The following is a 17,459-nucleotide window of genomic DNA, read 5'->3' on the forward strand; positions in this document are numbered from 1 at the left end:
CCCGGGCCGGGGCACGAACCCGAGTCCCCTACATCAGCAGGCGGACTCTCAACCACTGCGCCACCAGGGAAGCCCGATCTTGCATAATTTCTACAAATGAAATTCTTAATTTTTTTATCCCACTAGATATTATATGGCCTGAAAAATCAGATCAGTGATCAAGGCTACCACGTATGGTGGTACAGGTTCTATGTACACTGTTCAAAACTAAGGGTACTATTTATACCACAGTCCGTGTTTTAGAATCAAGTCTTTTGGTCAAAGTTCTTCTTTTCTGCTCCTACTGTTTCCTTTGAGAGGAGGGAGAGAGAGAGAAGAGAGAGGAGAGAGGGGGAGAGAGAGAGAGAGAGAGAGAGAGAGAGAGAGAGAGAGAGAGAGATGGTGGTGGTGGTAGTGGTAGTAGAGGGTGGGGTGGTGGGATAGCACCTGTGTCATTTTATTCCTTTGACCTGAAATGTCTCCAGGCTGAATAATCCCAGCATCTTTCTTCTCTCCTGACAGTCTTAGCTTTCCACTGGTCTGGGAGTCAAAAACTTGTTTCTACTACCAACTAGCAAGTGATTCCACTTTTCTGGCTTTAATTCCCTCATCTGTAAATACCAAGTAAGACTAGCTCTAAATCTTAATTCTAGCTCTAAATGTTACGATTTTATCACTTCTGCTCTCTAAGTCCTTGCAAAATTCTTGGCAGTACCATAAGGAGTCTGTGTTAGTCCTCCCCATCCCTTATATTGATACAAAGTCCCAGCCCTCAGTTAATGAATCACTCACTCTGGAAGTGTGTCCTAAGCACTCAGGTAGCAGAGCTACCTCCTAAGAGACTGGGGTTCTGAGGATGGAGAAGAAGTGCCTGTCCTGGGGTTCCCAACTTGCTAGAGAAAAATGGACTCAGAATCCCAAACACTCAGCAAAATAAGAGCATGACCAACCCTGAGCAAGTGCTGACAGTTCTTGATCTAATCGAGGTCCAGAAGGGAAAGATGAAGCTCGATTGTTAGATGTGATTTTAAAGGCAATGAACTGGAAGCAGCTGTCACTACCAGAAATAAGAGATTAAAGTGTTGCTTTACGAAAATAATTCTTTCCCATTGGCCAAAAAGTTTGCTCGGGTTTTTCCGTAAGATGTTATGGAAAAATCAACCCAATATGTGTTTTGAGGAAAGGGAAAGGGGGAAGCAAGCAGAGCCCTCAAAGAAAAATTACTTATGGAAATTTAAGAACCTAGGCAAGTGTCAAGGCCTTGAAATCTGACTGGGATGTTTGGAAGTGTTATTTATTTATTAATAAAAAGTTTACCTACAGGTGCTACCTGGTGGTTAAGAATCCGCCTGCCAATGCAGGGGACATGCGTTCGATCCCTGATCCAGGAAGACCCCACATGCCGCAGAGCAACTAAGCCCGTGCGCCACAACTACTGAGCCTGTGCTCGAGAGCCCGCAAGCCACAACTACTGAACCCGTGTGCTACAACTACTGAAGCCCACACACCTAGAGCCCACGCACCTAGAGCTCCACAAGAGAAGCCACCGCAGTGAGAAGCCCGCACACCGCAACGAAGAGTAGCCCCCACTCGCCACAACTAGAGAAAACCCGTGTGCAGAAAGGAAGACCCAATGCAGCCAAAAATAAATAAATTGAAAAAAAAAAGTTTACCTACAAACTGGTTGCAGGTGAAAGGTAGGGCACATGACCAACTGGTCCAACTTCTGGAATTCTTCACTTTCAATTTCCTTGACCTTGTCCTTTTTCCTCCTGTTCATCTCAGACACCTAGGTCCAGCTTCAGACCTGACTTTTTTCGCTGTCTTTCTCCTTAAACTGTGAGAGCCTTGAGAACAGGCATGTTGTCTTATTCAAGTTGAAGTCCCGGCATCTAGCACAGTGCCTGGCGTACAGCAGGTACTTATAAAATGTCTGTTAAATAAACTTCCCAAGCATGTTCAAACACCAGTTACTATGTGTATCATTTTCTCAGGAGAAAAGTTTTTCCTTATTCCTAGCCTAACTCCATTTCATTTCTCAAATTATTTCCCTGCCCAAGTGGTGTTTAGTTGGTAGGCTCACATAGGGAATTCTGAGGGGGTTGTCCCATCTAATCCTCTTATTCTCCTTCTTGTTTTTTTTTAAATTTTTATTTTTGGCTGCGTTGGGTCTTTGCTGCTGCGCGCGGGCTTTTCTCCAGTTGCAGTGAGTGCGGGCTTCTCATTGAGGTGGCTTCTCTTGTTGAGGGACGTGGGCTCCAGTAGTTGCGGCACACGGGCTCAGTAGTTGTGGCCTGTGGGCTCTAGAGCGCAGGCTCAGTAGTTGTGGAGCACAGGCTTAGTGGCTCCACGGCATGAGGGATCTTCCCGGACCAGGGCTCGAACCCATGTCCCCTGCATTGGCAGGCGGATTCTTTTTTTTTTTTTTTTTTTTTTTTTTTTGCGGTACACGGGCCTCCCACTGCTGTGGCCTCTCCCACCGCGGAGCACAGGCTCCGGACGCGCAGGCCCAGCGGCCACGGCTCACGGGCCCAGCCGCTCCGCGGCATGTGGGATCTTCCTGGACCGGGGCACGAACCCGCGTCCCCTGCATCGGCAGGCGGACTCTCAACCACTGCGCCACCAGGGAAGCCCCCTCTTCTTGATGGCCCTTCCTTCATCTCCTACCCTTTCTACCCACACATCTGCCATTGTAGGTCTATCCTATAAGGTAGAGAAAGGACTGAGGGACAGAATGGGCCAAGCGTCAGAAACCTTTCAAAGCAGGTGTCAACTTACTGATTCCTATCCTGGAGTTGGAAGTAGAACAGTAACTGGAGTTGTGAAGAGGCCCAGGGTGGCCTCCTTGTGAGGTAGAGGGGAAAAAGCACAGGGTTTAAGTTAGAATCCTAGCTCTGCAACTCTTATGGTATATTACCTTGATTATATTACTTCCCTCTCAATCAGATCCTATTTCCCTTTGATGGAGTTAGACTAGATCAGTGGTTGTTGCCAAATGCTGTTCTCAGACTAGCTGCTACATAATAAACATAGAAAGCTTAATGTAAAACACAGATTCTCTGGTTAATGATCACCTATGGTTAATACCACACAAAAAAGGAGATGACCAGATATTATGTGCCTCCAGATGGAAGACTATAATACCTATAATAACAAGTATTCTTGCCTCCAAAACAAGCAAAAACAAAAATCTGAATCTCATCAAGCCTCTAAATCTGTTAATTTACAGAAAATACGAGACAGAGTAACATGTTAAACAATACCATGGAGATGCAATCAGCAAAGTTTAGAGACTGCAGGAAACTGCAGGAAAACAGCCCAGTAACATCAATAAATAAACTGCAAAAAGGAGGGATTAGAAACCTACAGATGAAGAGATTTATTAAACATGGCAACAAATTGCTGATTTAAACAAATTGTTAAAAAAATGACACAATTAGAGGAGTGTGAACACTGAATATTTTATGATATTAAAAAATTATTGCTGATTTTTAAGATATTACTAAAATTTATGTTTTAGCTGGATATTTAATCTGAAATATCTGAAAAGATATTTGTATTAAATTAAGTAAAAACGTCAAGTTACAGGCCTTCCCTGGTGGCGCAGAAGTTGAGAGTCTGCCTGCCGATGCAGGGGACACAGGTTCGTGCCCCGGTCTGGGAAGATCCCACACGCCACGGAGCGGCTGGGCCCGTGAGCCATGGCCGCGGAGCCTGTGCTCCACAACGGGAGAGGCCACAACAGTGAGAGGCCCACGTACCACCAAAAAAAAAAAAAAAAAAAGTCAAGTTACAAAACCATAAGAATGGAACAGTCTCACTTGTAAACCTATTTATTTGTTGTGGATATATTTAGAGATCATACACATACATAGCAAAGTAATTGTAAGCATAAAAAAACAACAGTAGTTGTAGCATGGGAGGTGTGAAATCATTATTTTTAATTCACTTTTTTCTTGATATACTTTTTTTTGTTTTTGGCCATGCGGCTTGTGGGATTTTAGTTCCCCAACCAGGGACTGAACCCAGGCCCTGGGCTGTGAGAGCACAGCATCCTAACCACTAGATCACCAGGGAATTCCCTCTTGATATACCTTCTGATTTGTTGTAATGATTAAATGTTTCATAGAAAAATATTTTTAGGTGTGATAATGATTTTGTGGTTATAGTTAGTCCTTATCTTTATAGAGACTGATAATGAAATTTTTATAGATAAAATGATACCTAGAATCTGCTTCATAATGATCAAGGATGGGGAAAGTGGGTAGAGACATAGATGAAACAAGATTCCCAAGAGTTGATAAATTATTGAAGTTGGGTAATGGGTACCTGTGGATTCATTATACAGGTTTTTCTATCTTAGTATACACATTTGAAATCTTCCATTAAAACAAGTTTAAGATATAAATTCCCAAGCCCTACTACCAGAGATGTTGCATTATTTCTCAAATGATCCTGATACAGTCAACTACTGAATTAGATTATAGCTAATATCCTTTTAATATAATTTTTTAAAAATAAATTTATTTATTTTTTGGCTGCATTGGGTCTTCGTTGCTGCACACGGGCTTTCTCTAGTTGTGGCGAGCAGGGGCTACTCTTTGTTGCATGCACGGGCTTCTCAATGCAGTGTCTTCTCTTATTGCAAAACATGGACCCTAGGCGCACAGGCTTCAGCAGTTGCAGCATGCGGGCTCAGTTGCTGTGCCACATGGGCTCAGTAGTTGTGGCTCGCGGGCTCTAGAAAGCAGCCTCGGTGGTTGTGGCACATGGGCTTAGCTGCTCCGCAGCATTTGGGATCTTCCCGGACCAGGGCTCGAACCCATGTCCCCCACATCAGCAGGTGGATTCTTAACCACTGCACCACCAGGGAAGTCCCTAATATAATTTTAAAGAATTATTTTCCATATAATTCTTACATCATACTGTAAAGAATCTGACTGGTCTTTGGCCCTGGTTTCTGAGAAGTAACTTATAAATCCTTGGCATTTTGTTATTCATGGTGGGCCTCTCAGATCATACCTGTGTCTATGCTAAACAAATGACTCAGGAATGGTGGCTGGTCAGGTGGGAAAGGTGAACCAAGTGATTAGAGGGTTGGGGCTTTCATACAGGTGATATCAGTATGACCTCCAGAAAGGAGGGAAGTTAGAGATTAAGTTCAATCACACGGCCTATGAATGATTCACTATGTAATGAAATCACAATAAAAACTCTAGACACCTGCAGTTCAGGTGAGCTTCCCTGATTGGTAATCCTACATCAACGTGCTGGGAAGGTGACGTGTCTTGAGAACACAGAAGCTTCATGGTTGGGATCCTCCCAGACCTCCCCTTGCGTGTCTCTTCATTTGGCTGGTCCTGATTTGTACCCTTTATAATAAAACTGTGATTAAGTAGAGCACTTTGCTGAGTTCTGAGAGTCATTCTAGTGAATTACGGAAGATGAGTGGTCTGTAGGAACCCCCACATTTGTAGCCAGTTTGTCAAAAGCGCAGGTGGCCTGGGAACTTTGGAGGTTTACAGATGGTGTCTGAAGTGAGGTAGTCTAGTGGCGGACTATGCCCTCAACCTATGAAATTTGAACTAACTCTGGGTATTTAGTGTCAGAGTTGCGTTGCAACTGGATATTCATTTAAGTTAATAACTAACTCCTTTCTATTATAAAGAGGGGATCCAATTTCCAGGACTCATGTCAGAATTAAATGAGATAAATGGGATGCCTGGCACACAGAGGTGGAAAGTCAATATCCTAAACCTCTGTAATCCACTTCTTTGCCCCCCTTTTTAAAAAATGAGCCACAAGTTTATTCTATAATTTTTCTGTAACAGGTAATGAATTCTGCAGAAAAATGCAAACATCACCTTTATTGTTAATATTTACATTTGGTTCTGTAAACAAACTTGGCAAAAAAAAAAATAAGAATTTTTATACAAATTTTAAAAATTTCAAGAATATGATCTTCATCACTTCTGAAAGCTATTTATTTTAAGTCAAAAGCCAGTAAATATACAGGTTGAAAGGGAAGAGAAAAACATTGACAACAGATTATTTGAATTTCCCTCTTCCCAAGTACCTAAAATATCACATATACCACTGTTTTCAGCATAGCCTGTGAAATCTAAAAATTCTGACTTCACTAGTCTGAAATAAGTTCAGTAGAGATTGTAGTGGTGAACTACAGATTGTTTTCTTCTTGCGTAGTAAGAAGTTCAGTTCTCTTCTTATCAAACTCCACATTTGGTTCCAGATTTTATTTTTCTTCCTTATAATATTTTCACTCTCCAGTGGATTTTACCAGAAGGTAAACTACCTGTATTCTTGATGTCACATTCACTAGGTTCCTAGGAGGACTCTGGAATGGAGTCTTTGCCTGAATTGTTAGATGTTCCTGTAAACTGTTTATTGCTAACAGACTAGAATCATGACCAAATACTGAATGAAGGTCCTTTTCCTTCAGATCCTGTGCTGGGAAATGCACAGCATCTGACTTTCGTTTTGGTTGAGATGCTCTTATCCATATTGAAATTAGAAATGTATATACATGTCTGTGGCCGACATGGATAGTGATCTACCCTTACTTCTAAGTCATTTTCATGTATAATTAATTTCTGTTCAGAAATGTCAGGAATGCATTCCTGCTCATTTTTATGTGGAGGTAGATGTGTAAAATTTTCTTTTATGTCATTTTCGGCTGGATTTAAAATGGAACATTTATTAGATGTTGTCTCATCAAGCCCTCTCAATTCACTGGAAAAGTAGGGAATATGTTCTGAAATAAACACATTTTGTTCGGGTTCCTGGGTTTCTTTATACAGGAAACTCTGCTCAATCACTTGTACGTTATTTTCCCTGAAGTCTGAGATGTATGTTGCGATTCTAGCTTTTCTTTATATTCAGGCTTTTTCAGGACAGTTGCAGTAATAGGAGAAATGGATCTAATACTGTATTTTATTCTTTCAGGCATGTCCCTTTCATATTCCACAAAATCAAAAACTAACTTAGATACAATACCATCAACAACTTGATAGTGATTACTCTGTGCAAAGTTTCTGTGCTGCTCACTTAGAATATGTGGCTCATATCTTCTACCTTTACAAAAGGCTTTTTGAGTCTACTTGTTCTTGCTTTTTGTGGACCAATACCTATTCTTTTCCCCACATCGTTTACAGAAGTGCTTGATTTCTTGAGTAAATACTTTCTTTTAGTCAATGTAGCATCTAATGTCATCAATATGAAGAATTTTTACTCCCCATGACAAGGCATTTGATAATATACTATTTGAAAGAAAAAAATCATGGTCATTTCTAGCTTTTTCGACCACTAATTTTCCTCTGATCAAACACACTGAATCTGGAGACTCAAATGAACTTCCATCATGGCTAGAATAAGGTGAAGTGGTTTCTGCACTATACGCAAATTCAGGGCTTGGTACACGAGAAATTTGTCCTTTTTATTTGAAATAAGATAACTGATATCTTTACTGAGAAATTCTTGAACTCGCCGTCCCAGATCCTTAATGTCCTTTGGCAGTTTTTCAGATACAGTGACAGAAGGTAAGTCAATGTAAAATACTTTTCCCCAAAGTGGCTTACTTTTGGATTTTTCTGGTTTGTTATCAGTTTTCAGAGTTTAAAGATGGCTATTTTTTTCATTTTTGACATGAACTCCACCCTGGAAATGTCCTTTGCTGTAGATCCTCATGGCTCCGTAGTTCATGGCAGCCACCTGGCATTCATATGCTGGGTCTGGAGAGGGTGTCACGTCCAGCAGCTCTGGAAACACGGCTCTCCAAGGCCCGCTGACTGGCCAGCTGCCTCTCCCCTTTTGCAGGCCACCAACTGTTGTCCACTTCTTTTTTTTTTAATGTTACTATATATGAGTTATATATTTTTTCTTGTTCCAATTGCATGTGTACTATAGAATTTTCAGAGTTGGCTGCAGTGACCTGTTATCCACTTCTTAAAGTAAGTTTTCTACATAAAATTACCCATAACGTCCAGTGAAGACAGAAGGAACAGTGAGAACAGGAGGTTTGGGTGAGAATGACAGGTAAAAGATGGAGATATTGTTTTAGAATAAATGGCTTTGGTGAGGTAGATGCAGTGGACAAAGAGGCAACAAAACATGGGGCCACTGAGATGAGAAGACCCTTAGGGTGGGAGAGAGGCAGCCTAGGGAAGACAGTAAGCCAGAAACTAAGGTGACAGGGACTTGTTTTGATTTTGTCTAAGGACCTGGTGATGTCACTGTACCCTGGGGGAACCACCAAGAGAAAAGAAGAACACTCGTCTGTCCCCCTAAACCCAGAGTGAGCAGGAACAGGAAAGGTAATTTTCTGTGGTTCCCAGGAGAAGGATAAGCAGCAGGTCACCCTGTGGCCCTTACTCCTGGGGGGAGGATGGGTTACTAGGGATGCTTGCTGATTTGCAGAACCTGCTGTTCTTCTGCCAATCGGCCCTCATATCTTCTTTCTTCCTCCAAGCTTCCTTTTCCCACCCTCCAGATTACCTGTTGTTGGTAGAAGTTATTGGCATTTTGTTCAAACCGTTCATCTTTGGTTTCCACAGTTTTCCCCAACTTCTGCAGTACCTGGGGATATAAATCAGAGAGGTCCACACTGTTATACTCAAGTCTCTCTTAACTGTTGGCCTCATTTGACCCTGGCTTCTCTCAGAGTCTCAGGTGCAACTTAAGGGAGGTACTCATATCAGCCCAACAGAATTAGAAATATAGCATGTTGCTGAAAAATCAATGATGTTTTATGGTTCTTCTCAAATTGGGGTACTCCTGGGGATATGCAGCAGTGTACTAGGGGGTATATATAAAGACCAGAATAAATAAGGTATACGTTCCTGGCATGAAATTGTTATTTACAGTGGTTTTCGGCGTGGGGGAGAGTATTATATTAAAACAAGAATTAATTAGAAGAATGTAAAATGTGCATGGCTTTTAAAGATAAAACATGAGGCTTGAAGACATTTTTTTACTTGAGAGACCCTCTTCCAGCCACAGCAGATTCCTTTAGATAGATGAGGTCAGAGAGGCGAGCAGGAGACTCTCTTCTTCTGAAGGCCCTTGTGGAAAACTTTGAGAAGCCCTGATATAATGCATTTGAAACTCAGCTAGAAGTGAGGGCTGTCCATATTGATCTCCTCTCCCCTGGGACCGGGAGAGCCAACCATCATACTGATCTGAGTGCTCATGCAAAGGACATGGAAATGAGAAAGGCACAGCTCCTGTTCTCATAGGGGACACTCACTTCTAACAAGGAAGACCCTGACTCTTGTATCTGTAACCCCATTTTAGAAGGAGGCACCACCATCCCCCAGACCCAAGTCAGAATCAGGAGCTGCCCTCAACTACTTCTCTCACTTCCTTCATGGAATCCCTCACCATCTGGAAACCATCCCATGATTTCCAGTCTCACTGCCACAGCTTTAGTCCAGGCCTTCACTGTTTTCCACCTGGCCTGGTCTATCATGCTGCTGCTTAAAACCTTCTGATGATTCTCCATTCATCTGCTCAACAGATTTTTATTAAATGCCCAATATGGGACTTCCCTGGTGGCACAGGGGTTAAGAATCCACCTGCCAACACAGGGGACACGGGTTTGATCCCTGGTCCGGGAAGATCCCACATGTCGCAGAGCAACTAAAGCCCGCGCGCCCTACAGCCTATGCTCCGCAACAACAGAAGCCACCGCAATGAGAATCCTGCACGCTGCGATGAAGAGTAGTCCCCGCTCGCCGCAACTAGGGAAAGCCCATGTGTAGCAATGAAGACTCAACGCAGCCAAAAAAAAGTATCTACAAGTTATAGTTCTAACTCTAGCATACATATGGGTCTCAATGATCTGACCCTTCATTGAGCCTCAGCTCTCAGCATTCCTTCTTCCTACCGGTCTCTCTCTCTCACACTTCTTTAGTTTTCTAATAAGCCATACTGTTGCTTGCTGTAGATGCTGTTATTTACAGTGGTTTTCAGCATGGGGGAGAGTATTATAACCATAGCCCAATGCCCTCTTTCCAGAATGCTCTTCCTCACCTTATCGTCAGCCAACTATCTAAAAAGACCTAATTCATACTCTATATCCTTTGTGACACTTAATCACATCTACTTCATCCCATTAATCAAGCTAAATCGCTCCCTCCTAAGCAGTTACAACTTCTGTACCTGTATACACTTTTGTTACTGGTTTTTGTTTTTGTTTTTGTTTTTTTGTTTCTTTTGGCCATGTTGCACTGCTTGCGGTGTATTTTAGTTCCCCAACCAGGGACTGAACTCGGGCCCCAGCAGTGAAAGCGCTGAGTCCTAACCACTGGACCACCAGAGAATTCCCCTATTACTATTTTATTATTTGCATTTATCTATGTCTCCTTCTAAACTGTGAGCTCCTTGAGGATTGGGCACTTGCCTTATCTGTATTTCTCAGTATCCAGCAAATAGATACTTAATACTTACAACAGGAAGGAGAGTGAGACTGATACAGGAGGGAACCAATGGACTGGGCCTTGAATTAAGATTTTGCTAGGGACTTACCCGGTGGTTCAGGGGATAAGACTCTGCGCTCCCAATGCAGGGGGCCAGGGTTCGATCCCTGTTCAGGGAACTAGATCCCACATGCATGCTGCAACTAAGAGTTTGCATGCCACAACTAAGGAACCTGTGTGCCACAACTAAGGGGCCTGCAATGCTGCAACTAAGGAGCAGGCAAGCCGCAACCAAGGAGCCCGTCTGCTGCAACTAAGAGCCGGTGCAACCAAATAAATAAATAAATATTAAAAAAAAAGATTTTGCTAGACTGAAATAAAGTAAAAAGGGTGAGTATAGAAAGAGGATTTCAGGCAAAGATAACATCAGCAAAGTCACAGGAGTATGCAAATTCATGGCAGTTTCATGAGATGGTTCAGCATGACTGGTTTAGGGTGTGTTATGGGGAGTGATGGGTAAGGAAACTAGAAAGGGAGATTGGAGTCTCATTGCGAAGGACTCTGAATCTTATGGAAGAGCGCCCAGGTCTTGGGCGTGAGACCGGCTCTATGTAGACTCTGACTAAGGTGTCTCCATTCTTAATCCTGGAGCTAACATCTCTCACTTCTGGAGCTCTCTCTATGGTGGTTAAGCTCAAGGTCGCTGGAGTGAGACAGATATATGCCCCTATCTTGGCTTTTCCACTTACTGGCTATAAGCCTTTGGGCAAATCACTTCAACTCTAGAGCCTCAGTTTACAGAACTCCCTTTCCCCCACTAAGATAATAATATCTCCTGGAGTTGTTGGGAGAATTAAATGATACTATACACATAAATTGCTTTCACAGTGCTGCCCTATGGTGAGTACTTAATACAAATATTATCATTCTGTCTAGTTCCACTCCCTTCCCTATAAATACCTGTCTTTATTTCCTTTTCAGTTTAGCCATATGTGTTTGTCTGTGTCTCTCTACTCCACCTCACTTGACAGCCGGCCCTGGGTGTGCAGAGTCGCTCATCTTCCCAGGCTCCACCCTCTGCCCCCAACCAAACACTGTCCTCTACCGGAAAGTTGCAACACCACCTTGTTTAGTGGTAATGGCAGCTCTCACTTCCTTCCTGCCACCCCTCCCTTCCTTTGACTGGGGCTTGGTTCTTCTGCTGGGGGTGCGGGGAGGGGTGCCGAAAGGAGAGAGGTGTCAATTCAGTCTAGAGTCAATGTGGCACACCCTGGAGCAGAACAATATCCCCAAACGCCAAAAGGCTCAAGGCAAGAAGGCTTGGAGGGTGTGGGAGTGTGTGTGTTGAGGGAACACTCCCACCTTCAACTCTGAAACTGAAAAGATGAGTATGATCACCCTGAAAACATAACCCAATGCCCTGGGCCCAAAGTATTTGTTGCCTTAAGCAAGAGGGCCATGTGTCAGGGCACCTACACTATGTTGTAGATGTTCCTCCTCAACTATAGAGTTCCTTGAGGAAGGAGGATGTAGGGATGCTCTACAGATGTCTGTTGAAAGAATTAATAATTCTACCTTTGGATTATTTACTAATGAAAGCTCATATAATGCCAATCCTTAAAGTCCTGCACTGAGAATTTCACCCCAGTTTGCCTGGCCTAGCAGATGAGAAGTTAGAGTACAGATTATTTAAAGAGAAAGAGCAGGGACAAGAGAGAAAGTAAATGTGGCAAAATGTTAACACTTGGTGAAACAGGTGAAGAATATTCCAGTGTTCATTGACCTATTTTAATTTTTGTGTAGGTTGGGGTGGAAGTATGAAGCTTAAAAAAAAATCACTGCAGACATGTTTTATATTTTAGTTAATTCTGTCAATTGGAGTAATTTGAAGAGGGGTTGGATATTAGACATTATGGAATTTTGTTAGAAAATTTTTTCTTAGATGTGATAATACTGTAGTTATGTAAAAAACCCTTATTTTCAAGATATATTCTAAAGTAAGCTCTCCTTAATATGGCCCTAATACATTTTCCAGCCGTTTCTCCCACCACTCCCTCAGCTCCAGCTCAGCTGCATTTTTCCCTATTCCGCCTAAAAGGATTTCCAGATTCCACGCCTTGCTCATGCTGGCATTCCTCAGCTGGACTGCTCTCTCACCACTTGCCTGAGGAACTACTAATCAGCCATGATTCCTATCTCAAATTTAGCCTTCACTACAAAACCTCCCTCTATTCTCAATTCTTCTGTCCTCTGAATTTCCCACGGACAAGCAGATCTCTCAGGTCACTTATTTACTTTAAACAAACAAACAAACAACAACAAAAAAACCCCCAACTAGACTGTAAGCTTCTAGCAGGCAAGAATGCCTCTTGCTTATCTCTAAATTCCCTCCCAGGGTCCAGCCCAGTATCTCGGACAAAGGAGTTTTTCTGTAAATATTGCTGATTGAACCCTCTGGGATACAAGCTGAGTAAAAGTCAACAGATGAAAAGACCAACAAACGAGTGGTAAACAATGAATGCCCTTTCTTGGGGGAGATCTGAGAAGTCTGCCACAGAGAAATCACAAACAGATGGTGAAAGTATTAGTTTGAAACGTGAAGATGTATCGTACTGTAAAAACACAATAAAGCCAGACTCCTGTTGAGTCTGAGTAGGAACTGGAAAATAAAACAAGAATGCTTCATCTCCATTGTGTTTAACAGTCCCCAGACCTTCACTCCTAGGTTTGCTCCTTCGAGATCAGCAGGAAGTGGGCAGGCACAGGAGGAAGTGGGGAGACACAGATGTTAGAGTGGTTTTTCAGGAAACTTGTAAAGAGAGCAGCCTGCGATTGGGATCCTAAGGCAGGACACCTCTGAGTTTCAGCGATAATTCTGCCACTTGCCAATCTCTTTTGAGACTCATTTCCTCATTTCTAAAGTGGGGATACTAATAGCATGCTCAAAGAGTTGAAAAGATGAAGTGAGATCATATCACAAGAATGTGGGCTCCATAAAGGGAGATATCACGTCCTTCTTATATTCCTGTGCTTTGTGCATAGCAGGCACTTGATATTTGACACATTAGTTGTTACATATTACTCAGATGATTACAGTCAACTGCCTATAGTAAAACTGCAGTGTCCCAGTGAGTCCTTTCTTTTGACGATAACATTCTCCCTCTTTATCTTGCCTTCAATAACTTCCCAAGACTCAAAAACTCTGGCAGGCTGAGCTGAGCTCTTTCTCCCAAACCTAGGCCATTCCCATTCTATCCAGGCAACATCCACTACCCCTAGGGTGCCAGCGGTACAGCTCGAAGTTCAATGTCTGCCTTTGTGTCTAAGTCTGGGTTCAGAGTATCTCTTTGTTTTCTGCAACAACCTGGGAGTTCCTCAGGGCAGATTTGAGTTTGCTCCTTTCTGCCTTCTCAGGGTTCAGACTAGGAAGAAAGAACAGGGTGTCCTGGGCAGCTGGTTCTCTTTTTGGGAAATACTTGACTCTGAGGTTTGAGGCGCCCTCTCCCCTTCTCACTTTGGTGTCCTCACCAAACTGAAGGTTCCAAATCACTGAACATCAATTCTCATTTTATAGATGCAGAATCTGAAGCTCAGAGCAGGGATGTTATTTACCTGAGGCTTCGGAGCCCATGCTAAAAAAGGAAAGAAATCTTAAAGCAAGGGCGTAGTGTTGATAGGCTAGATGAGGACAGGTGAAAGAGTGAGGTAACATCAATTGCTGTGTCTTTTAAACATAACTATTATCCACGAGTTTTTGGTCTTCGGCGATTTCTTTTTGTTTTTCCAACCCATAGAGTAGCTGGCGTTCTCTTCTCTAGTAGCTGGCCTTCTCTTCTCTAGTACCTCCTTTTCCTCCACAAACCACTTCTAACTAGACCTTCCCACAGGCTCTGATCACTATCAGATTTGTAACTAGACAGCCTTTGGAGAGACTGAAACCATGATCAAGGTGAAGTTAGGGTAAAGTAACAAAGTCTAGCCACACAAAAATCTTTTCCTTTTCCTCTGCTCTTTCACATGACCCCAGCTTCCTCAGACAAAGACCGGGGGAAAAAACACACACATTCCCCCTACCCTTCCACTGTGAGCCTCTTAAACACAGGCACTACATCTATATTCCATCAATTCTCTGTTGATAATCCCACTTGGGAGAGCTGGCTGCCTTTAATCCTTCCCAGCACTCAAGCTAGTGCTCCGCTTTTGGAAGATGATACAAATATTTAAATTCTTAAGCATATGGTGTTCATTCAAATGCTTCTAAGACCACAAAGTCTTAGAAAACCAAAATTCTCTCCCAGGTCCTTATCGCTCTCTCCCTCCGGTTTTTCTTCTAGCCTATTCATTTACCCCTACCATCTCACCTACCAGAGTGTTGGTGGGTGGAGAGCAGGGGTTCAGGCTAGAAGCAAAGAAAATACTCTGAACGGGTAGAAACAGTAATGCCACTGAAGTGTGTGGAGCAGCGTCCACACCGTCTCTGTAGGTGGGCAAGTTATAGACGGACGTACAGACAGCCTACCTAGATGGAGCAGGGCCACCCACCGCTACCCGAGGATGCAATGCAAAAAGGAGTGCTCTTTCCCCACCCTGAACAGGGTACTCTCCAACGCCAAAGCGAGGCCCAGGAAGCAGATACGGGCTTCTGCTTACATCAGCTTAAGCAACACCCCGCGGCCAGGCCGGGTCAGGTACAGAGGGAATCGGGCAGAATTCCTCTAGTCCTCCTGGCCTCCCGGTCCCAGCTAACGGGTGATGCTCGCTGGCAGGCCAGCTGGTCAGTACTGTCTTATGACTCTGGGAAATGACCCTCTTTGAACCTTCAATTTCATCATCTGTAAAAAATACCACCTTCGCTGGGTTGCGAGGCCAAAATTTGCTACACAGCAGTCACCAACGTTAGTTCCTTTCTTTCCCCTTTTCTGGGTCAGCTTGGGCGTTGTTTAAGGTTCCTGAGAGAGGCCGTGGGAAGCGTCTCCCAGCTTCCCCCATCCCTGCCCAAGACCAGGCAAGGCTCTGCTTTCTCTCAAATCTGCCTGTTTCAATGGAAACCCAGTCCCCAGCTCGCGTTTCCCGAGGTCAATCGGATACCCCTGAGGGCGGCCCAGCCTCCCGGCCCCGAGCGCCCTGCACGCCCTGGTCGCCCCGTGGAGCCTCGGCCTCGGCTCCCGGCTGCCTACCTTCTCCTGGGCCCTGCTGAACTTTTTCTGCACCTGCTTGGCGAAGAGGCCGGCGGCGCCGCTCGCCCTGCCCTCGGCCATCCTGCCAGCTCCCCAGGGGCAGCAGGCCCTGGCCCGGAGCCCTGTGGTTTTCTCTGGGCCCCTGAGGAGGAAGCGAGGTTCCCGGCATGCCTCGCATCCGGTCGGACGGGCGGGCCTCGCGGCGCACACCCCGCCCCGCCGCCGACCCGGGCTCACCCTGGGCTGCCCGAGGCTGCCTGAGGCCCAGGGCGCCCAGCCCTCACGGAGACCCTTGCAAGGCCCACTCGAGGCCCAGCCGGTGGCGCCCCGGGGCCCTCCCCCGAAGCCCATCCGGCTCCCGGGTGCGGCCCGGGGAGGGGCCAATGGGGCACCTGTGGGGCTCAGGCGGGGGCTGCGCCTGCGCCTGTTCCCAGGAGGCGGGAAAGGCGGGCCTGCCCTCAGGCGGCTCTCCAAACCCTCCGGCCCTGAGATAGAGGAACACCAGCCCCGTTGAAGAGTTTGCGAACGTGCGCCAAGACTCAGTGTTCCCCGAGAGCCAAATTAGCTGTAACCGATTAGCGGGAGTGTGTGTGGGGTGGGGGATAACTGAAACAAGGGGGTAGAAAATACTGTGATTTCCACTCAGCAAGAGGGTTGTATAAGGGACTTCTCTGGTGGCGCAGTGGTTGAGAGTCCGCCTGCCAAAGCAGGGGACACGGGTTCGAGCCCGGGTTTGAGCCCTGGACCGGGAAGATCCCCCATGCTGCGGAGCAACTAAACCCGTGCGCCACAACTACTGAGCCTGCTCTCTAGAGCTGGTGAGCCACAACTGCTGAGCCCCATGTGCCACAACTACTGAAGCCCGTGCTCCACAGCAAGAGAAGGCACCGCAATGAGAAGCCCATGCACCGCTTGGGAAGAGTAGACCCCGCTCAATGCCCTAGAGAAAGCCTGAGCGCAGCAATGAAGACCCAACACAGCCATAAATAAATAAATAAATAAAAAGAATGTTGTATGGGAAAACGGGTTTGACTTACATGGGTGTGTGTACTGGGTCACCAAGTAAAGTTTCTTACTCCGGGGTGCAGTTTTTAAAGATGGAAACCCTCTACCAGAGAGGAGGTTGGCTCTGTCAACTGAAAAAAAAAAAAAAAAAAAGCACAATCTAAAAGTTGAGAATTGCGTTTTATTTGGCGGACAAAACCGAGGACTTAAGCGTGGGACACGGTCTCTCAAGTAGCTCTGAGACTGCCGGGAAGAGGTAAGGGAGGAGCCAGGATATGTAGGAGTTCTTGCAACAAAGACCAGGTTGTCAGAACATCAAAAGATTATGGTTAATTAAAGAAAACCAGATATCTCAAGTTAAGGAATTTGGCACTTTTCTGTTTGTGGGAAGATGCAAGAGTCTGGGCTCACTGAAATCACTCCTTTGATATGCACCTCAGCTATCTGGGGCCAGTACGCTGTGTTTTCTCATCCTGAGTCTCCTCAGGGTAAACTGTTGGGGCTGGGGGTGGCTTCAGTGGCTGATGGCTTGATGGTCAGTATCCTGTTTCTATCCTGAGTTCCCTCAGGGCTCACCACTGGGGGAGGGGGTGCTGTAGTGTGATGGCTTGATGGCTGCAACATCCTTTGTTTACTGATACGGCAGGCAACATTCTTTCACTCACAGCTCTAAACCTAGATCTGATAGGGGTAGGCTGAGCAAAGGGGACAGAACTCCACATCTGGACCTGAAAGGGAGGAACAACTGAGCTAGAAGTAGAAACAAGGATGCTTAGGAAAGGAGAGGACCTTTATTGAAAAAAGGCTGAGGATGAAGGTATGGAAGCCTTGCTGGGGGTGGGGAGCAGATTTTTCTAGCTGGAGG

The 17,459-nt window shown here is 44.9% G+C and overlaps 1 protein-coding gene and 1 pseudogene across 2 annotated transcripts in view; both read right to left on the reverse strand.

Annotated features, from left to right (window-relative positions):
• BIN2 (bridging integrator 2) overlaps positions 1 to 15,743 on the reverse strand; it is a 33,443-nt gene extending 17,700 nt beyond the window's left edge. The window contains exons 1-2 of one of the 2 annotated variants that reach the window (XM_004274312.4): positions 15,590 to 15,743; positions 8,491 to 8,571 (exon numbers count right to left, since the gene is read on the reverse strand). In XM_004274312.4, coding sequence (XP_004274360.1) covers positions 8,491 to 8,571; positions 15,590 to 15,670 — 162 coding nt within the window. In that variant the 5' untranslated portion in view covers positions 15,671 to 15,743. The remainder of the gene's footprint in view (positions 1 to 8,490; positions 8,572 to 15,589) is intronic. The other variant, XM_033436269.2, reaches the window with a different exon arrangement.
• LOC105748204 (protein DBF4 homolog A-like) lies at positions 3,914 to 8,484 on the reverse strand (annotated as a pseudogene).
• Positions 15,744 to 17,459: the final 1,716 nt, after the last annotated feature.

This window comes from Orcinus orca, chromosome 11, assembly GCF_937001465.1.
Source record: "Orcinus orca chromosome 11, mOrcOrc1.1, whole genome shotgun sequence".
Lineage (NCBI taxonomy): Eukaryota > Metazoa > Chordata > Mammalia > Artiodactyla > Delphinidae > Orcinus > Orcinus orca.